Source organism: Biomphalaria glabrata, chromosome 10 (genome assembly GCF_947242115.1).
Source record: "Biomphalaria glabrata chromosome 10, xgBioGlab47.1, whole genome shotgun sequence".
NCBI lineage: Eukaryota > Metazoa > Mollusca > Gastropoda > Planorbidae > Biomphalaria > Biomphalaria glabrata.
In genome coordinates, this window is record NC_074720.1 from 23,216,444 (window position 1) to 23,235,059 (window position 18,616).

Genomic DNA, 18,616 nt, shown 5'->3' on the forward strand with positions numbered 1-18,616 from the left:
TTTACATTTAAAAAATTCGAAATTTTTATTTGAAACATTTTCCTCCCTTCTTTTTGGACACAATTTTGTGCATGACATTTGTGATAATAATCATAAAAATAACAACAATAATAAAATAATAATGTTAATAATATTAAAAGTATTGATATCACAAAAAAACAGACACACTCACTAACTACCGGGTAGCGACCCCCCCCCCCCCTTCTACAATCTTCACTACAACGCTGAGGTGGACTGAATAGGCGAAATCTTAATTAATTACAAATAATAAAATTGTCTGAATGCACAGTTCAGGAAGTCACGCCGACCTATATCAAACAAACTGGCAACTGGACTGCTCCTAGGCAATGTTTACAGTTTAGGGTTGAAGAAGCCACACATGTACCTTTAACATCAAAGTTTTAACGAGTTGCTATCACAGCCGTCATCTATGTTGACAGAACAAACTGAAGGAAGAACATCTCTCCTCCCCCAAAAAGGTGATTGGAATCAACCATTGGACTACCGCCCGACCACTTGCGTGTTAGTTGTATATAAACAATCTCATAAAAATGTAATAACCCTGGAAATCTATATAATTAACCCAAGAATGAAGAGATTGTGTATGGATAATGGGAAGATAAACCTACATCTTAATGGTGATAAATTAGGTTCTGTCCTTATCTTATCTTCTTATCTTATATAATACAGACGTTACTTCAAAAAAGAAGATGATTACGTCCTACGCGTCATGCATTTAGTCATGCATATTAACCAATGATTTAAACTCTGCCAAGTCACTGGTTTTCCTGGCTAGCTCAGGCAACCCATTCCATGCTCTAATAGCACTAGGGAAGAAGGAGTATTTGTACAAATTTGTCCTAGCATATGGGACGAGGAATGTGCCTTTATCTTTGTGTCTTTCAGAGTATTTTATTAAATTTTGTTTTTGTATTTGAAGATTATGGTTCAGTGTTTTATGTATTATTGCTACTTTATTTTTGAGCCTTCTGTCCTGAAGGCTTTCTAAATTTAGTGATTTTACTAAAGGTGTTACTCTAGTCAAATGTGAATATTCGTTTGTTATGAATCGCACTGCTCTATTTTGTGTCTGTTCTAGTTTCTTAATGTTTTCTTGAGTTGAGGGGTCCCAAACAGAGGATGCATATTCTATTATTGGCCTAACCAAGGTTTAATAACATTTTAGTTTTATGTTCTTATTTGATATATAGAAATTTCTTTTTATAAATCCTAATGCTTTGTTTCATTTTTTTGTAGTTTCATCAATATGTGGATTCCATGACAGTTTTTCATTTATTATAACACCTAGGTATTTTGCGTTTTTAGTCTGTGTTACTGGTTTGCCATGAATAAGATAAGTGGAATTAATTTGTTTTAGTTTTTTTGTTACTCTTAACAACTGACATTTTTCTGGGTGGAAAGACATGCTCCAATTTGATTCCCATTTCTGTAATTCATCTAATTCTCTTTGTAAAATATCTGTGTCTTGTGTTGTTTTTATTGTTCTATATATTATGCAATCGTCTGCAAATAATCTGACTTTTGTTCCTGAAGTAATGCAATTTGGTAAATCATTTATGTAAATTAAAAATAGTAGTGGACCCAAGACTGTTCCTTGAGGTACACCTGAGTTTACTGTTATCGGTGTTGATTTAGAGCCATTTATTATTACAGTTTGTTCTCTCCCTATCAGAAAGTCTTTAATCCACTGATGCAGTGGACCATTAATGCCGAAATATTTTAATTTTTTAAGCAAACTATGGTGGTGAACTTTGTCAAAAGCCTTAGAAAAATCTAGTAAGATAGCATCTATTTGTTCACTATTATCTAAACCTTTTGAAAAATCATCAATTAGTCCTATTAGTTGTGTTTCACATGATCTATATTTCCTAAAGCCATGTTGGTATGGTGTGAGGACATTATGTTTGTCTAAGTGGTTTATGATGTTGCTACATATTATGTGTTCTAGGATTTTACATGTGATGCTGGTAAGTGATACTGGTCTGTAGTTTCCTGGGTCAGATTTTTCTCCTTTTTTAAATAGGGGGGTGACATTAGCTTCTTTCCAGTCCTTTGGTACTCTGCCCTGGTTAAGTGAAGCCTGAAAAAGTATTTTGAACACTGGGGCTAGCTCATTACTTAGTTCTTTGAGTAATCTAGCTGGAATACCATCAGGTCCAGAAGCTTTATTTGGTTTGGTGTTGGCTAATAGTTTTTGAATTCCATTTTCTTGTACTACTATATCTTCTATGTTGTCTACTTGGTCCAAATTCAGTAATATGTCTTTGTCTCCTGGGGCTGAGAATGCTGATGCAAAGTATTTGTTTAGAATGTTTGCTTTAGTTTCATTATCATTATGTATTATGTTATGTTCATCTTTTAATGGCGCTACGCCTGTTGTTTCCATTTTCTTAGACTTAATGTATGACCATAGGTTTTTGTTGTTGTCTTTAGATATTACATTGTTTATGTATTGTTTATGTATTCACTCTGCAGCTGTCTGCTTACTTTTTGGGTTAAGTGTTTAATTTTTATATACTTTTTGTAAACTCTTTCTGCATTAGTTTCTTTTCCACATAAGAAAGGGTAATTATCTCCGCTCTGGTTTTGACCCATCAACCCTTTATCTAAATTGCTCCATGTAACTACAGACGGTGTCTGGGTTGCCACTAGATGTACACAAACTGTTGTCTTACCTCTGTACATGGAGGAATCAAAAATAGGAGCAGAAACGGAACTAAAATTACGTCATTAATTAAAACCATTTAACACTTCAGTGACGATATCTGTATGTCTTTTAACCTAGATAAGTGTGGTAAGCATTAAAAAGAGCAAAGCAGTCAATACTAACATGACAATTGAAGGCATTCAGAAATTGAACTCTGCTGCACTCTACAAATATCTGGAATTAACCAGAACGCCACAGTTATCTAAAAAAAACCTAAAAGAGGACTTTCTTTCTAGATATAAGCAAAGACTATCAAAAAGTCTTCCACCTTAGGGTTATATCTCCCTAGGTAGGAATGTGGCCGTGGACTAGATTGTATAAACAAACTGTGTAAGACGCAAATATTCAAAATAATATCAATATTCCACGCAATGAACTAATATGTTTCCTTAGCAAATACGACTCTGAGGCTACCCCAATGAATCTGACCAAAAAAATTGATTTTGAAATTCGGGATATTAAGGGCCCCCCTGAGTCCACCCAACTCTAATGGGTACCCAACTTGAGTTTGGAAAAGTAAAGGCAATTGGTCGTTGTTCTGGCCACATGGCTCGTTAACCATTGGCAAAAGAAACAGATGTCTTTAACATCATCTGCCCTATAGATGGCAAGGTCTGAAAAGTGAACCTTACTTTACTAATATATTGGTTTAGATGACCTAACTCAACTTACTTTACTAATATATTGGTTTAGATGACCTAACTCAACTTAATTTACTAATATATTGGTTTAGATGACCTAACTCAACTTACTTTACTAATATATTGGTTTAGATGACCTAACTCAACTTACTTTACTAATATATTGGTTTAGATGACCTAACTCAACTTACTTTACTAATATATTGGTTTAGATGACCTAACTCAACTTACTTTACTAATATATTGGTTTAGATGACCTAACTCAACTTACTTTACTAATATATTGGTTTAGATGACCTAACTCAACTTACTTTACTAATATATTGGTTTAGATGACCTAACTCAACTTACTTTACTAATATATTGGTTTAGATGACCTAACTCATGAGATGATCGCCATTGGAAAAACAAAACACTCCACGGAAAATTTCCATTACAAGATTGACAAGTCTATTTCCTTAGTATGACTTGAAGCAGGTCATCTCTACCTTGAAACATTATAGGACCAAGCTAGTCGAACTCAAATTTAACAAAAAAAAAGCTAAAACTCGATGTTGTAAACGAATGCCGAAAGAGCGTGTGAGTCAATAGAACACTTAATGGCAGAGCAGAGAGCGTGTGAGTCAATAGAACACTTAATGGCGGAGCATAGAGCGTGTGAGTCAATAGAACACTTAATGGCAGAGCAGAGAGCGTGTTAGTCAATAGAACACTTAATGGCAAAGAGCGTGTGAGTCAATAGAACACTTAATGACAGAGAGCGTGTGAGTCAATAGAACACTTAATGACTGAGAGCGTGTGAGTCAATAGAATACTTAATGGCAGAGCAGAGAGCGTGTTAGTCAATAGAACACTTAATGACTGAGAGCGTGTGAGTCAATAGAACACTTAACGGCAGAGCAGAGAGCGTGTTAGTCAATAGAACACTTAATGACAGAGAGCGTGTGAGTCAATAGAACACTTAATGACAGAGAGCGTGTGAGTCAATAGAACACTTAATGGCAGGATATTCAGCCGAATCTGCTTACCTTAGTAGCGAAACTAATACATCAACACCTGGCTGTGATACATAATCTGATCAAGAAAGAGACGCATCATTACAAGTACTCCCCTCAGGAGTCAATATATTACCTATTGTACAGGGATAGAGCTAATTTTAATTACCCCAATGTTTTTTTTATTTGGAAAAAAAAAATCCGCACCCATCATTGCCATCGCCGTACCACTTTCCTACACTATAAGGAAAACTAAAATTGAAAAACAAAGAAAATATGAAAGTTTCGAGATGAAACGACCTGTCAAACGGCAGTACAGCTGCTGACCTGACAAGAAAATGTCTCAATGGACACTGTTAATGGGACTACAACGAATTTCGTTTCCCTTTAACCAAGCTCGATATCGACCCCGGCTGTGCAAGAGAATGAAAGTTAATTCATTTCTAGGACAATAATAATAACAATAATAATAAGGTTTGTCTTCAAGTCTGATGATTATTGAGGAGTGCATTAGGCCATTTAGCCCTGTGCAACCATTGTCTGCCTTTGGAGGATACATCAATATCACACCAGAAAGGAGACAATGGATTGCAATTCAATATTTACTCCATTTGAAACTCCAAGTAAAAAAATAGTTTTGTAATTTAATGTTTTACAGATTAGGCAATAATTGCCTTTTAATTTGAATGAAAAATGTGATATGAAAAGCATCAAGCATTTCTTTCATCTTAGGAGGCTTGATTCAACAATAGGAACAAATCTTTCAACGTGCATCTTTTGTTAAGCTAAGTCTACAATGATCCTCCCACTTCCAGTTGGCAATCATAAGGAAGTGCTTTCATTCACTTTCTTCATTCTGCTAGTCACCTGTTCTTTCAACAAACCAAAGTCGGGTTTAGGAGACGAGGACCTGGAACTACTCGGAGAATTTCTGAATTCTGTATTTTCCATTTTTGGTGGTGCTGTCTTTATGGCGCCATATTTTTCCTCTAAGGCTTTTAGTCCATTTCTAATTGGTTCAAATATATTAGCAGTTATATCCAAAGAGCGGGGAACCCCAGACTCTGAGTTGTTCATGTGGTTACTGTATATGATGTTACTGGACTTTGGCCCAAACAAATGTTCTAATGGGTTGCTCTCAAAGTCTACGTTCAGTTTTTGTAAGTGATGGTTCAACGTGTGATTTGCTTCATCTTTTGCTGATTTAAGGCATGACTTCTTGACTTGATGTGGGCTACTTGTTTGAATCTCACTTTCTCTTTGGGTAAGTTTATAGTCTTGCATTGTGCTGATCAATGCAATGTCTACATTGGACACTTTATCACTTGGCGTTTTCATTTGAGTCACAGGCTCAGTTTGCAAGGTCTTAGAATCAGTTGCACTGTTTTCATGTGTGTCTTCTGTCTGAGTGGCATCTTGACGAGTTCTTTCATGTGTGTCTTCTGTCTGAGTGGAATCTTGATGAGTTCCTGCCTCCAAGTGTTCTAGTTCTTCATTTGTGTTGTCTCTTTCTCTAGTGTCAGCACCATGCCACATACTGACACACGATTTTTTATTGACACTGTCACCTCTGTCAACTTTTGCTTTATATGAGTGAGAATCTTCAATGCATGTTAGGTGTGAGTGACGTTCTAGGGACTGAAGACACAAGTTATGTTCTACTGGTACTTGAACCTTTTCTGCCATAGGCTCATCTGTATCATCATGGTTTGGTAATGACTTATAGAATCCATCTCTTCCAGTAAGGAAGTAGGTTTGCATTTTACCTTTTCCCTTCACATCAATTTCTCCTCTATATTCAATGTGATAGCCAGAGAAAGTTTGAAGATTTTCTTTAGCAGAACAACTTAAGTGGATACGTAGCGCTGTGGAGACAACACAGAAAGTAGTTTAATCGAACACAAAAATGACTTTAATGGAACACATTTTACTTCCTTGATCAACTGTAGATAATTCAGGGTAGGAGAGTAAAAATAAACTAAATACATTTAGATAAAGCGATTTACTATTTAATAATAAAATCTATTTTGTGTTTATTATTAATAAATCTGTTAACTATAAGGATCAGTATATTTAATTATATGTCTTTATGTTTTATCTTACGAAGTCCAGTTGATTCCATCCTTGAAGCAGTATTGACGGCATCCCCAAACAAACAATATCTTGGCATGGCAAGGCCAACAACTCCGGCCACAACTGGGCCAGTGTGAATACCGATTCTGAAAATTGAAATTGTGTATATAAAATGAAAATAAAAATTTACATTAGTAAACCAAATAACATAGCAATGCATGAAACATTTGGTTTGTTATATCTGTTTTAAATGTTTCTGAAAAACCAAATAATAGTGCAAAGACATGTAACTGTCTAAACATACAGATATTTAGGCGTAGCTTCGCCGATTGTTATGACGGTTATATGTCATTGTCAGATGGTAAGATATGTGAATTCTTTGTGACCTTATTTTTAACTTCCGGTCTGGAAGGTGAGGGATGGTAAAGTTGACTGTTGACGCCAATAGTTCTAAAGCTACGTTGGCGATCTCCTTGATATGTTGAGCTCCATTTCTTGTAGGGAGACCACTGGCCAACATGTAGGCATCACCAATGGTTTCAACCTAAAAATCAAATCTAGTTAGTTTTCATTGCAAATCTTTTTTAACATTAAGTAAAAAACATTAAAATACTAAAACAAAAGCATTTTGGGTTGATATCAACATATATCTTAGCCACGAAACAAACTAAAGTATGGGTGTCAACCAGAAAAACTGTATTTCGTTGTTTTCTTCTGATTATGTTTGAGTGCAAACTTTGACCTTGTAAACGTCATATCCAGTAATGATATCATCAAAAAGAGTGTAGAGGCTGTTCAGTAAATTGACCACTTCAATGGGTGTGCTTTCTGAGCAGATCTTGGTGAAACCAACAATGTCTGAAAAGTAAATAGTCACGTGGTCAAACAGCTCAGCTTTCACTGGTTTACCAAGTTTGAGATCTTCTGCTACAGACCTGAAAAAAAAAGTTATGTATAAATACTGGAATAGATTGAAGATGTTATCCACATGCAAGAAACAAATTGAAATGATCAAACTAATGACACTTCTTGTGTTACATATTTAGTCAACAAACTTTCTTTCACTGTTTCCTACATTGTAGTCAAATCATTTTCATCTCAATTATTGCTTGTAAAATCAAGTCAGTGTTTCTCAACGTTTTGACAGTGGCGCCCCCCCCCCCCAATTATGAACAAAATGTGTTCTTTCCCCCCTTAGCTAGATGGGGGTCTGGGGTAATACTGAAAGTTCCCACAAAGGGGTCGGGAGGGATGTCTTAAAATGTAATAAAAAAGAAATGAAACTTCAAGACATATATCACAATTTTCTTTCTTTGTAAGTACATTTACAAAATGTTTGGGATCCAAATGGAGTGGAGCCACACCGGCCACCCCGATATCCACGTGACCCTTCCCCCTAGATGGCGCCTTGTGTCCGCGTAAAAAAGCAGAACAACGTGGGCACTGTCCATTCTACTGGCAACTCTTGTCACTGTAGTGTCTGTACGTTACTGGACCTACGTCGTCTCCACTCCCTGTTTGTGTCTGGTTCTACACCATGTGTTTACGTAGGGCTGCAGGTAATCACATTTTACTTATTTATATTACATTGTAATTTTATTTAGTAGTCTACATAGGATATCGCTACCCCCGGATTTCGTCCATATTATTGGACTATCGTTATTTTTAGAAAACCAGCATGTAGATTTATTGTATTGCGTACCTGTAGTATACTAGACGAAATAGTTCCTGTATAGAATGCTAACTATCCATCTTGTAAATGTATTTTTACAAACAGTGTATAGATACTGGCTTTTAAGAAACAGTGTATGGATTTGTTCTATTTAATTGTTAAAGTTTTTGTAAGGAAAGGAAAGAGCGAAACTCTTCAATGTATGTTAATTTTATGTAGAACAATTAGTTGATTTATTTTTAGAAAATTACTTTGTCATTAATTTGTATGTTTCTGATGTCTCCTATCCCTCCATATGTTCTGATAAGAGATGATTGGCTTACATTTATTAGATTTTCTATTTGTTGATGTAGTATTTAGACCTGATGTTGTGTGTACAACTTGGTCTAACCATTTAGGCCTATTAATTATGTTTAGTTTATGCCCATGTGTAATTATGTTTTATGTTTGCCTCTGGCAGGTCTTTAGTGTGTAATAAAGAGATTGAAATCGGCATACGAGTTCCTATCATCATTGAGAATTTAGTTCTGTTCTGTGCCAAACCCACCACACAAAGTTACGTAATGATTGCTCATTAAAGGTAGTTCGTTTAGTCTCATTTGGTTCGGAAATGGTGTTTCATACATAATTTGTTTTGAATTCTAGAAAAAAAAAATCTTTCTGGAGGTGGTATTGGAGCTCTCTTCAGCCAGCAAATGTGTCTGGGGAAGCTTACAGTGCCCAGCGTAGCCCAGGCGCCAAGCATTTTCCAGCGTTCTGAGCTTCAAAATTCAACAAAATACTAAGATTGTGCTAAGTACCACTAGCAGATCCAGAACTTTTTAGTAAGTGGGTCTATTTTTGTCCAAACCCTAACCTCATGTATAACCCTCCCACCACATATACATGTATAACCCCTTCCACCATAAATGCGTATAACCCCTCCCACCACAAATACATGTATAACCCCTCCCACCATAAATACATGTACAACCCCCCCCCCCCACCATAAATACATGTATAACCCCTCCCACCATAAATACATGTATAACTCCTCCCACCACAAATACATGTACAACCCCTCCCACCATAAATACATGTATACATGGGCGTAGCCAGGATTTTTTTTCGGGGGGGGGGGGGGTTTGGGGGGGGTGAATTTTTTTCTCCCCCCCCCCCGGCGAAAAAACAATAATATCTATTTATGTGTGTGTGTGCGTACAAAATCTTTATTACATTCTGACCCTTCATTCTTTCGAAAGACGTTTATTGTGCCCTAGTAGGTTCTTCCATGAGTTAGTGGAAAAATTGTAGATTCTCCGCCATTACTAGCAAAGGGGTCTGGGGGAGCGCTAGGAGCTCCCCCAGCGCGGGGCTTCCGCCAAGCACTATTTCTGATATTGAAAACCAACAAAATGCATATTTTGAGGTATCTACAGTGCATTTTCCTGCTATTAAAAAGTTCTATTTTAGAAACCTAATGTGTTATTCTTACTGACTAAGACCCTCCCTCGTCGTTCGGAGCATTTGCCATCAAACTGTTTTCATAAAATTGTAGACTCCCCGCCATTACTAGCAAGGGGATCTGGGGGAGCGCTAGGAGCTCCCCATCGCGGGGCGAAGCCCCGCCGCCAAGAACTATTTCTGGTATTGAAAGCCAACAAAATGCATATTCTGAGGTATCTAAACTGCATTTTTCTGCTATTAAAAAAGTTTTATTTCAAAAACCTAATGTAATATTCTTACTGACTTAGACCCTCCCACGCCGTTCGGAGCATTTGACGTCAAGCTGTTTCCATAAAAATTTGTGACTGGTAATGTCTGAAGCCTCTTCCCACCTACTATGAGGACCTCCATGAATGAGTGGCGTCAAGTTGTACTAGGATATCATTGCAACTCTTCTTATGCTTAATTCATTTTGTCGGAGAACATGTCCCGCAAACCTCATGCGTCGTTCTCTCACAATCTTACTAAGGGGTCGACTCCCAGTTCGGCATAGGATTTCCTTGATTTAGACCCGATCTCTATAACTGACTCCTAAAATCTGTCTTAGCCATCTTTGTTGAGCTACATTTAGTGTTTTTCAATTTCGGTAGATGACTATTCACTGCAGTTTATTAATGGAGCCCTGCCACTGGTAAAAATGTGTAACCTCTCTTGAATACGCTCTTGGAATTAAGTAACTGTAGTTTGCTTTAGATTTTATATCTAAAAGAGAAGTTTTAACGTCAAAATCTTCTGTTGGGGGTTTTCCACCTCAAAATGTTCTGTAGGCGGATCTTAAACTCAAAACCATCTGGAGGGTTTTTAAACTTAAAAAAAAAGCCATCTGTAGAAGAAGGGTTTAAACTCAAAACCCCCGATTGGCTTGGCTACGCTCAAATAATTTTAGTGTGTAATTTGCTTTTTTTTTATATTGAAGATGTATTTTTAGCACCAAACCCCTCTGAATGGGGGTTTAAACTCAAAACCCATTTCGGCAACGTTCATAGCATTTTGAGTGCGTAATTTGCTTTTTTTCTTACACTGAAGATGTATTTAAATTTATCCTCAAACCCCACTGGAGGAGAGTTTAAACTCAAAACCCCTTTGACTACACTCATAACATTTTTAATGTATAATTTGCTTTGTTTTTATTATTAAAGAGGTATTTTTTACCTTCAAACCCCGCTGAAGTGGGGTTTAAACTCAAAACTGAGTCAAAACAATTTAGCTACGCTCATAACATTTTGAGTGAGTAATTAGCTGCTTTTTTTTTATATTAAAGAGGGGGGTTATCGTAAATTTTAGACGGGGTTTTAAAATAAAAATCTTCCTTAACTGTGCTCTTGGAATTAGGGGATTTTCGTTTGCATTTTTTTTTTGTTTTGTTTTATAGAAGAGGGGAAGTTAACTGCAAAAACCCCAGGTAGGGGGTTTAAAACTCAAAACCCCTGGTAGGGGGTTTTAAACTCAAAACCCCTAGTAGGTTTTTTTAAACTCGAACCCCCTGGTAGGGGGTTTTAAACTCGAACCCCCCTGGTAGGGGGTTTTAAACTCAAAAACACCCTGGTAGGGGGTTTTAAACTCAAAACCCCTTTGGTTGTGCTGGGGCAAGTGATGGTTTAGTATTAAAATCTCACCTAAAATAAACAAAATCAAAGCAAAAAATCAGTCACTAAATTCCGACTCCCCCCCCCCCTTCGGGGGAGGGGGGATTTCATTTCGGGGGGGGGGGGGGGTTGAACCCCAACCCCCCCCCCCGGCTACGCCCATGCATGTATAACCCCTCCCACCACAAATACATGTATAACCCCTCCCACCATAAATACATGTATAACCCCTACCACCATAAATACATGTATAACCCCTCCCACCACAAATACATGTATAACCCCTCCCACCATAAATACATGTAGAAGTAAAATTTAATAAAAGGTGGGCGCACGGGCACTGATGTGAGTGACAATCGAGGCACGTCATAGGCGTGGCTACAATGTGCGGGTTGCACCGTGTTGATGGACAACAGACTTTCCCCCCAGTATGTATTAAGTTCCTTTTCCACTGAACTTTTCAGTAAATACTGCAAATTGCTCATAGACTACTAGTAGTACTACGTGTAGGCATCACAAACTACTGTATTGGAAAGAAATGCCAACTAAAAAACTAGCGGTATTTATTGCGTTACTTTGTTCATCTTCCATAGTCTTCCTTTCATTTAATCTAAGCTGTAGACCGGCTTGACACTTTGGTTTACTAGATTTGTTTACATTTTTGAAGGCAACGCTCTTTTAGACGCCCACTTTCTTTTGAGGGACATGCTACTTGTTGATACTTAATTGTTTAATGCACTGGATGTTATAGGATTATGAGGGACAAAGCTTTGATGGTCTATTATTTGTTACTTAGGTGGTCATTACACTAGTTATATCTAGATCCATGTAGGCATCACCAATGGTTCAACCTAAACAATCAAATCTAGTTAGTTTTCACTGTCAATCATTTTTAAAGTCAAGTGAAACACATTAAAATACTAAAACAAAAGCATTTTGGTTTGATATCAACCTGATAGAATTAGATTAGAATAACATACAAATGGGTTAAAATAAATAAGTAGAATCTATTATATAGATCTAGGACTCATTTTGTTCCTAAATTGAACCGCTCCCCAACCAGAAGTGTTAAAGGTCGGGGGTGGGAAATGTTATCTCACAGAATCGGCAAACATACCAGATGGGGGGGGGGGGGGAGCGCCATAATATAAAAATTTGTTAAAATATAAGTAATTAGTATATATTATTAAGATAAGTCAATATTTGTTTTACACAAATTGTGTGATGTCTCTCGCAGGTCGAGTGGGAGGGAGGGTGATCACTTTACCCCCACCCTGGATCCATCAGTGCTAACATTCCGAGCCAATAACATCGGCTGGGTTCTAAGATTGGGTACAATGACTACTAATAAATGGTATCGGCAATACTTTGTACAAAATATCAACTCACTCTGTTAAAGATTGTGTTGGTAATATGCATTAAGTAGTAAGACTGTGCTGGTAACCTTTGACTAAGTAACAGAATTGTGATAGTAACATCTACTAAGTACCTGAGCGGCAACATTAGCCATATACTAAAATTGTACTAGTATCATCAACTCAGTGGCATCACTAGGGGGGTGCGGTCCGCACCGGGTGACACCCGTTAGGGGGTTGACTCCCAAGTGAAACCAATGTACTTTTGGAACAAATGACAATTTTAAAAATTGGGTAAGTGGCTAAATATTGAAACATGTTAATCACAATTGATAAATAAATCTATATATATTTGTACAAATATTTCGGCTAAGCATATTGTTATTTTGTAATGTCCAAATCGTTACATCATACTTACAATAAAAAGCAGCCGTGAAAGCTTACTTTCAGCATGTATATCAACACTGCTTTGATTTTTAACCATGTTTTATCGAATCTATTGAACTTATAGCTAGCAACGTACTATCAGGAGGCCAACCAATGGTCATTGTTAAGCAAATGACGACATTCTTTAGGCATAAACTATTCTTGAAATCTCACATTGGAAAGTAAATGAGTGGTAATTGAGATTTCCGAAGGTGATGATGTAATTGTTTCTCACAGATTGTTTCTATAAAATCAGAATATTTGACATTTCGTGACCATATTAACGACGAGTCTATATTGAATATAGAATGTCCAAAAGATGATGGAAATGTTGTGTGGATAAAACCCATTAACTGAAAGTGTATCTATCATGTTGAAAAGTGTTTTAGAAAACCACGTAAAAGATAGACTTCAGAATGACTGTAAGATCCTTTCTATTTTGTTCGACAGCACACTTGACATAGCATACACTAATCAGAGTCATAAGTTATAAGATTTTAAGGAAGAAAAAGCTGATGAGATCTACTTAATATCTTAAAATGTTTAGAAAGAGGATTAGGCTCGTGTTAGCTTGAATTTATATGTCGAGCTCAGGAATATAAACACTGCAGCTTCGGTGTCTGGAGCCAAGGAGGAGTACAGGAAATGTTAAGAAGCAACAGAAAAGTTATTTAATAGATGTGTACAACATTCACTTCATCGATGTGGTCAACATTCTTTTTTAGAAAATGCTTCTTGCCTAAAATATTTGGTATAATGGAAATCCTTTTTTCGTTCTAAATTATAGCCTTTTGTGCAGCTTAAGATCTATTGCCAGATGTCTTTTATTTTACCTATCTTTGCTTTATTTTTTGTGGGAAAGAAGGCCAAAGTTAAATACGAGTAGGCCTACCTTCAAACTTTTGACAAAGTGGTGGCTAATCCAACTTTTTTTTACCAAAAGCATAAAATCGTTCAAGACATTAATTTGAAGTGATTGATACGTTTTCAACTTTGAGATCCAGAAAAGAAAAAAACAATTTAATTTATTTAAGGTTGCATTGTTGCAAAATTGAACTATAGATAAATTCTAACAACCGAATTTCAAAATTTAATTGACACTCATTTCATAGTTTATAAGTTTTGTGTATTATGGCTCAACAAACAAATAAAAAAACAGAATTCTTTTTTTTTGGGGGGGTTGACACCCTGAGTTGACAGCATCGGGTGACACCCACCCTAGTGACGCCAATGAGATTGTGCTGGTAACATCAACTAAGTACTAGTATTGTGCTAGTAACATCGACTAAGTACTAGTATTGTGATAGTAACATCGACTAAGTACTAGTATTGTGATAGTAACATCGACTAAGTACTAGTATTGTGATAGTAACATCGACTAAGTACTAGTATTGTGATAGTAACATCGACTAAGTACTAGTATTGTGATAGTAACATCGACTAAGTAACCTACTAAGATTGTGATGTTGACATCCACTATGTACTAAGATTGTGATGTTGACATCCACTATGTACTAAGATTGTGCTGGTAACATTGACTAAATACTAAGATTGTTACATTACTAACTGTGGTAGCATTCTGTACAATAAATTTTCCGTTTTTCTTTTTTCAGCATCTAGTTCACTTGTCCTCTCAGCCACCAGCTCTTCCAAGTGGTTGGCATACTTCTCTAACATAGCCAACATATTGTCTATCATTGTCATATGCCTGCAACATAAAGAGATCTGTTTCACATGATAGCAATGACATATATGCCTAGAACACAAAGAAATGATATATGTGTGTCATAGGTCACAAGGTATAAATAACATGTTATCCTACTTGTAGGGCTGAACACTCAACTATGTGGCAGAAATGTAAAATGAATATGAGACATATTAATGAACTTTTAGAATTCTGTACTTTGAACTTGTCATGTCTTGTGTAGGGCAGACATTTAGAAACATGTTGTTTTTGTTCCTATTTGTGGCTAAAAAAGTTGAGGCTTATTTTATCCAACTTCCAATTCACAAACTGCTTTGATGTCTGTTGTGACACACCACGTGACACTTCATTGTTAGATGTGGGGCTACTGACGTCATTAAACATGATATATCTCTCAAACTAGCACATAGTTTAAGATCTTCACCTTAACATGTGTCCATTAAAATTTCCATAATGCAAAGTATGGTTACATTTACGAGTGTAGACAACACTTCTATACATGTCAGTTTACTTTCAAACCAAAAGTTGTCTATATATTGACATCACTCATTAAGGAAGAGTGAAGTACTGCATATACTCTTTGTTGACTATCGGGAAAGTAGTTCTGTTCTCGCCATGAAAGCCTCTTATATCTTATCTTATAGAATACAGACGTTACTTTAAAAAGAAGATGATTACGTCCTACTCGTCATGCATTTAGTCATGCATATTAACCAATGACTTAAATTCTTCCTGGCTAGCTCAGGCAACCCATTCCATGCTCTAATAGCACTAGGGAAGAAGGAGTATTTGTACAAATTTGTCCTAACATATGGGATGTGGAGTATGCCTTTATCTTTGTGTCTTTAATTAAATTATGTTTTTGTATTTGAAGATTATGGTTTTATGTATAATTGCTACTTTACTTTTGAGTCTTCTATTCTGAAGGTTTTCTAAATTGAATGATTTTACTAAAGGTGTTACTCTAGCCAAATGTGAATATTCGTTTGTTATCGACTCGAATTATGTTATACAATTTTCAACATTTTCATTTCCATTTTGCGTCACTTCCTCATTCCTGTTCCTGATTGGTGCTGTCCCCTAACCCCGGGGTCGGCAACCTGCGGCTCGCGAGCCACATGCGGCTCTTTGGACGTGAAGCTGCGGCTCTTTAGTTCCATACGCAAATATTATTTATTATATCGAAACATATTTCACAACAGTTCTGAGTCGTTTAACGAAGAATAGGCACCGATTCTATCTCTCAGCCAACCCCCATTACACGCGTCGAAAGTGTCGTCAGTCGTCGGAAGCTCTCAAATGACGCCGTCGTCGGATGTTTCTATGCAGGTTTTAATTCGCTTTCGACGCAAGACGAAACGGCATCTTTACTACGTGCTTTGGCTGTGACGTATAGTTTGTTGTTTGAATTAAATATACCATTTTCAGATGGTGAGTATGTCAAAGACTGCTTCCTGCGTGCGTCTGAAAAACTGTTTCGTGATTTTAAAAAACAAAACAAAACAAAAATCAAAAACCTTGAAAAAAAAAGTCAAAGATATGCCACTATCCGCTAAAACAGTACAAGATAGAATAGCTAAAATATCTTCAAATATAATATATTTGCAGGTGGAAGATATTCAACTTTCTTCTGCCTTATCACTTGCAGTCTTGCGACATAAAAGGCACGGCATAAATTGCCCATTTTGTCAGGTATATGTCTTCCCAAGGTCCAAAAGAAGATCTTCCAGGATTGCTACTCTCATGACAAACTAGAGGGGACGATAGAGCGAATGCGGTGCAAAAATGCCTTGAAGACAATAAGATCTAGTTAAATAAAATCGTTTAAACTGATTGAGCCAGAAGTATGACAGGAAAAATTAAGGAGCAACAACGATTCTTTGGAGCAAAATAAACCACCGAATTCTTACATTTCACATACACCAAGAAACGCTTTGTGCCCTAACAGTTTAAAGAACTCTTTAACGACATGGACACAGTATTCCGACATCCTTCTTTACAATAAAGTGCGATGGCTCGAAACGTTTTGCTTTGTGCTGGAATGAAATAAATACATTCCTAAATGAAAAAAAAACATTAATCACCCTGAATAAGAGAACGACAAATGGTCGCAAAAATTGTACTTTATGGTGGATATAACAGCGAAAGGAAATGAGCTGAATCTAAAACTGCAAGGAAAGTAAAACCCAGCCTATGTTTTGGTAGAACAATTAGTTTATTTTGAAGAAAAATTAATTCTTTTGGCAGAAGATATGCACTTACTTCATTTTAAATGTCTAAAGCAGTATGGCGATAAAAATCAGTGCAACTATTGACACAAATTACTTTAAAAAAAAAAATCAAAGATGAATTTCTTGACAGATTTGAGTAGTTCAACAAAACTATTCTAGCATTCCTAATAAATCCTCTCAACACAAATCGTAACGAAATACACATCGAGCCATTTGAAATTGATACTGGATCTTTAGACATTTAATTGATCGATTTAAAAAGTGAAGTTTTATGGAGTGGAAAATGTACAGAGCCAAAAAGCAAGTTGAAAAGGTTGGAGAAATGTACGTACGTTATGCCACAAATGTGACAACTTTAAAAGAAATGTCTCGGGTTGAGGCACTTAGCCTATATTTGACGCATGGAATAGTCTTCCAGAATGATACAGTGAGGTGAAGTTGGCATTTGAAGTACTGACTATCTTCGGATCGACATATTCGTGCGAGCAAGTGTTATATTCATATATAAATAAAAGTACAGTAAGAAGTCAACTAACAAATGAAAATTTAGAGTCGTGTTTGAAACTAAAAACAAGTTATGAGCCTAATGTATCCTAACTGTCTAAAACCACACAAAGCCAAATTCCCATTGAATTTTCTCAATTGTTTGTTATTGAAGTATAAGTTAGTGTTGTAAGTAATTGTTTAACTGCTTTTGTTATTACTGAAAGAAGAAATCATTATCTAATAAAACCATACATATTTTATCTAATTTGGGGTGACAAACACGTATATATGAATTCACATATTCGTTTTCTTTTAAATAAAACAATTAATTGTGTGAGTAGAGCCTACTATTTAGTGTTGGCAAGAAAAAAATCTTGTGGCTCTTTAAAAACTTTAAAATTTGGTAAATTGTAATTTTTGGCTCTTTCGACCCAAAAGGTTGCCGACCCCTGCCCTAACCCCTTGTTTTGTCTCAATCTAGCTACTTTCAATGTCTCATGCTAGTCAAAGGTCTCAGTGGACTCAATCTAGCTACTTTCAATGTCTCATGCTAGTCAAAGATCTCAGTGGACTCAATCTAGCTACTTTCAATGTCTCATGCTAGTCAAATGTCTCAGTGGACTCAATCTAGCTACTTTCAATGTCTCATGCTAGTCAAAGATCTCAGTGGACTCAATCTAGCTACTTTCAATGTCTCATGCTAGTCAAAGGTCTCAGTGAACTCAATCTATCTACTTTCAATGTCTCATGCTAGTCAAAGGTCTCAGTGAACTCAATCTATCTACTTTCAATGTCTCATGCTAGTCAAAGGTCTCAGTGGACTCAATCTAGCTACTTTCAATGTCTCATGCTAGTCAAAGGTCTCAGTGGACTCAATCTAGCTACTCTAGTTAGTCAAAGGTCTCTTAAAAATAATGTTTAGCAAACAGAAAATAGAGAATAAAATAGTATTATATAAAAGTATATGAAAAGTGTTGACGTGAACACATGGTACTACTAGTTCATGAGCAGGAGAGTTTCGTATTTTTTTAAAAAAACATCATCCATTAAGTTTATTTCAATTTCTAGTTGGTTCTGTTTCCACTAATGAATACTGCTGTTAGGAATATATATGTTAAGACTAAGACTGCTTTATTGATCCTTACGGAAATTTGTTGTGATTACAAGGACTCGTTTCTCATATAAAGACAACACATCAGAAAAATACACATAAATACAACAGACAACATAAAG

The 18,616-nt window shown here is 36.3% G+C and overlaps 1 protein-coding gene across 3 annotated transcripts in view; it reads right to left on the reverse strand.

The window, feature by feature from the left end:
- Positions 1-18,616, reverse strand: part of LOC106079815 (atrial natriuretic peptide receptor 2-like) — a 46,868-nt gene continuing 28,252 nt past the window's right edge. For 2 of the 3 annotated variants that reach the window (XM_056043800.1, XM_056043802.1), the window contains 5 exons: positions 14,529-14,669; positions 7,180-7,372; positions 6,824-6,981; positions 6,468-6,583; positions 1-6,229 (listed from right to left, as the gene is read on the reverse strand). In XM_056043800.1, coding sequence (XP_055899775.1) covers positions 5,187-6,229; positions 6,468-6,583; positions 6,824-6,981; positions 7,180-7,372; positions 14,529-14,669 — 1,651 coding nt within the window. In that variant the 3' untranslated portion in view covers positions 1-5,186. The remainder of the gene's footprint in view (positions 6,230-6,467; positions 6,584-6,823; positions 6,982-7,179; positions 7,373-14,528; positions 14,670-18,616) is intronic. The other variant, XM_056043801.1, reaches the window with a different exon arrangement.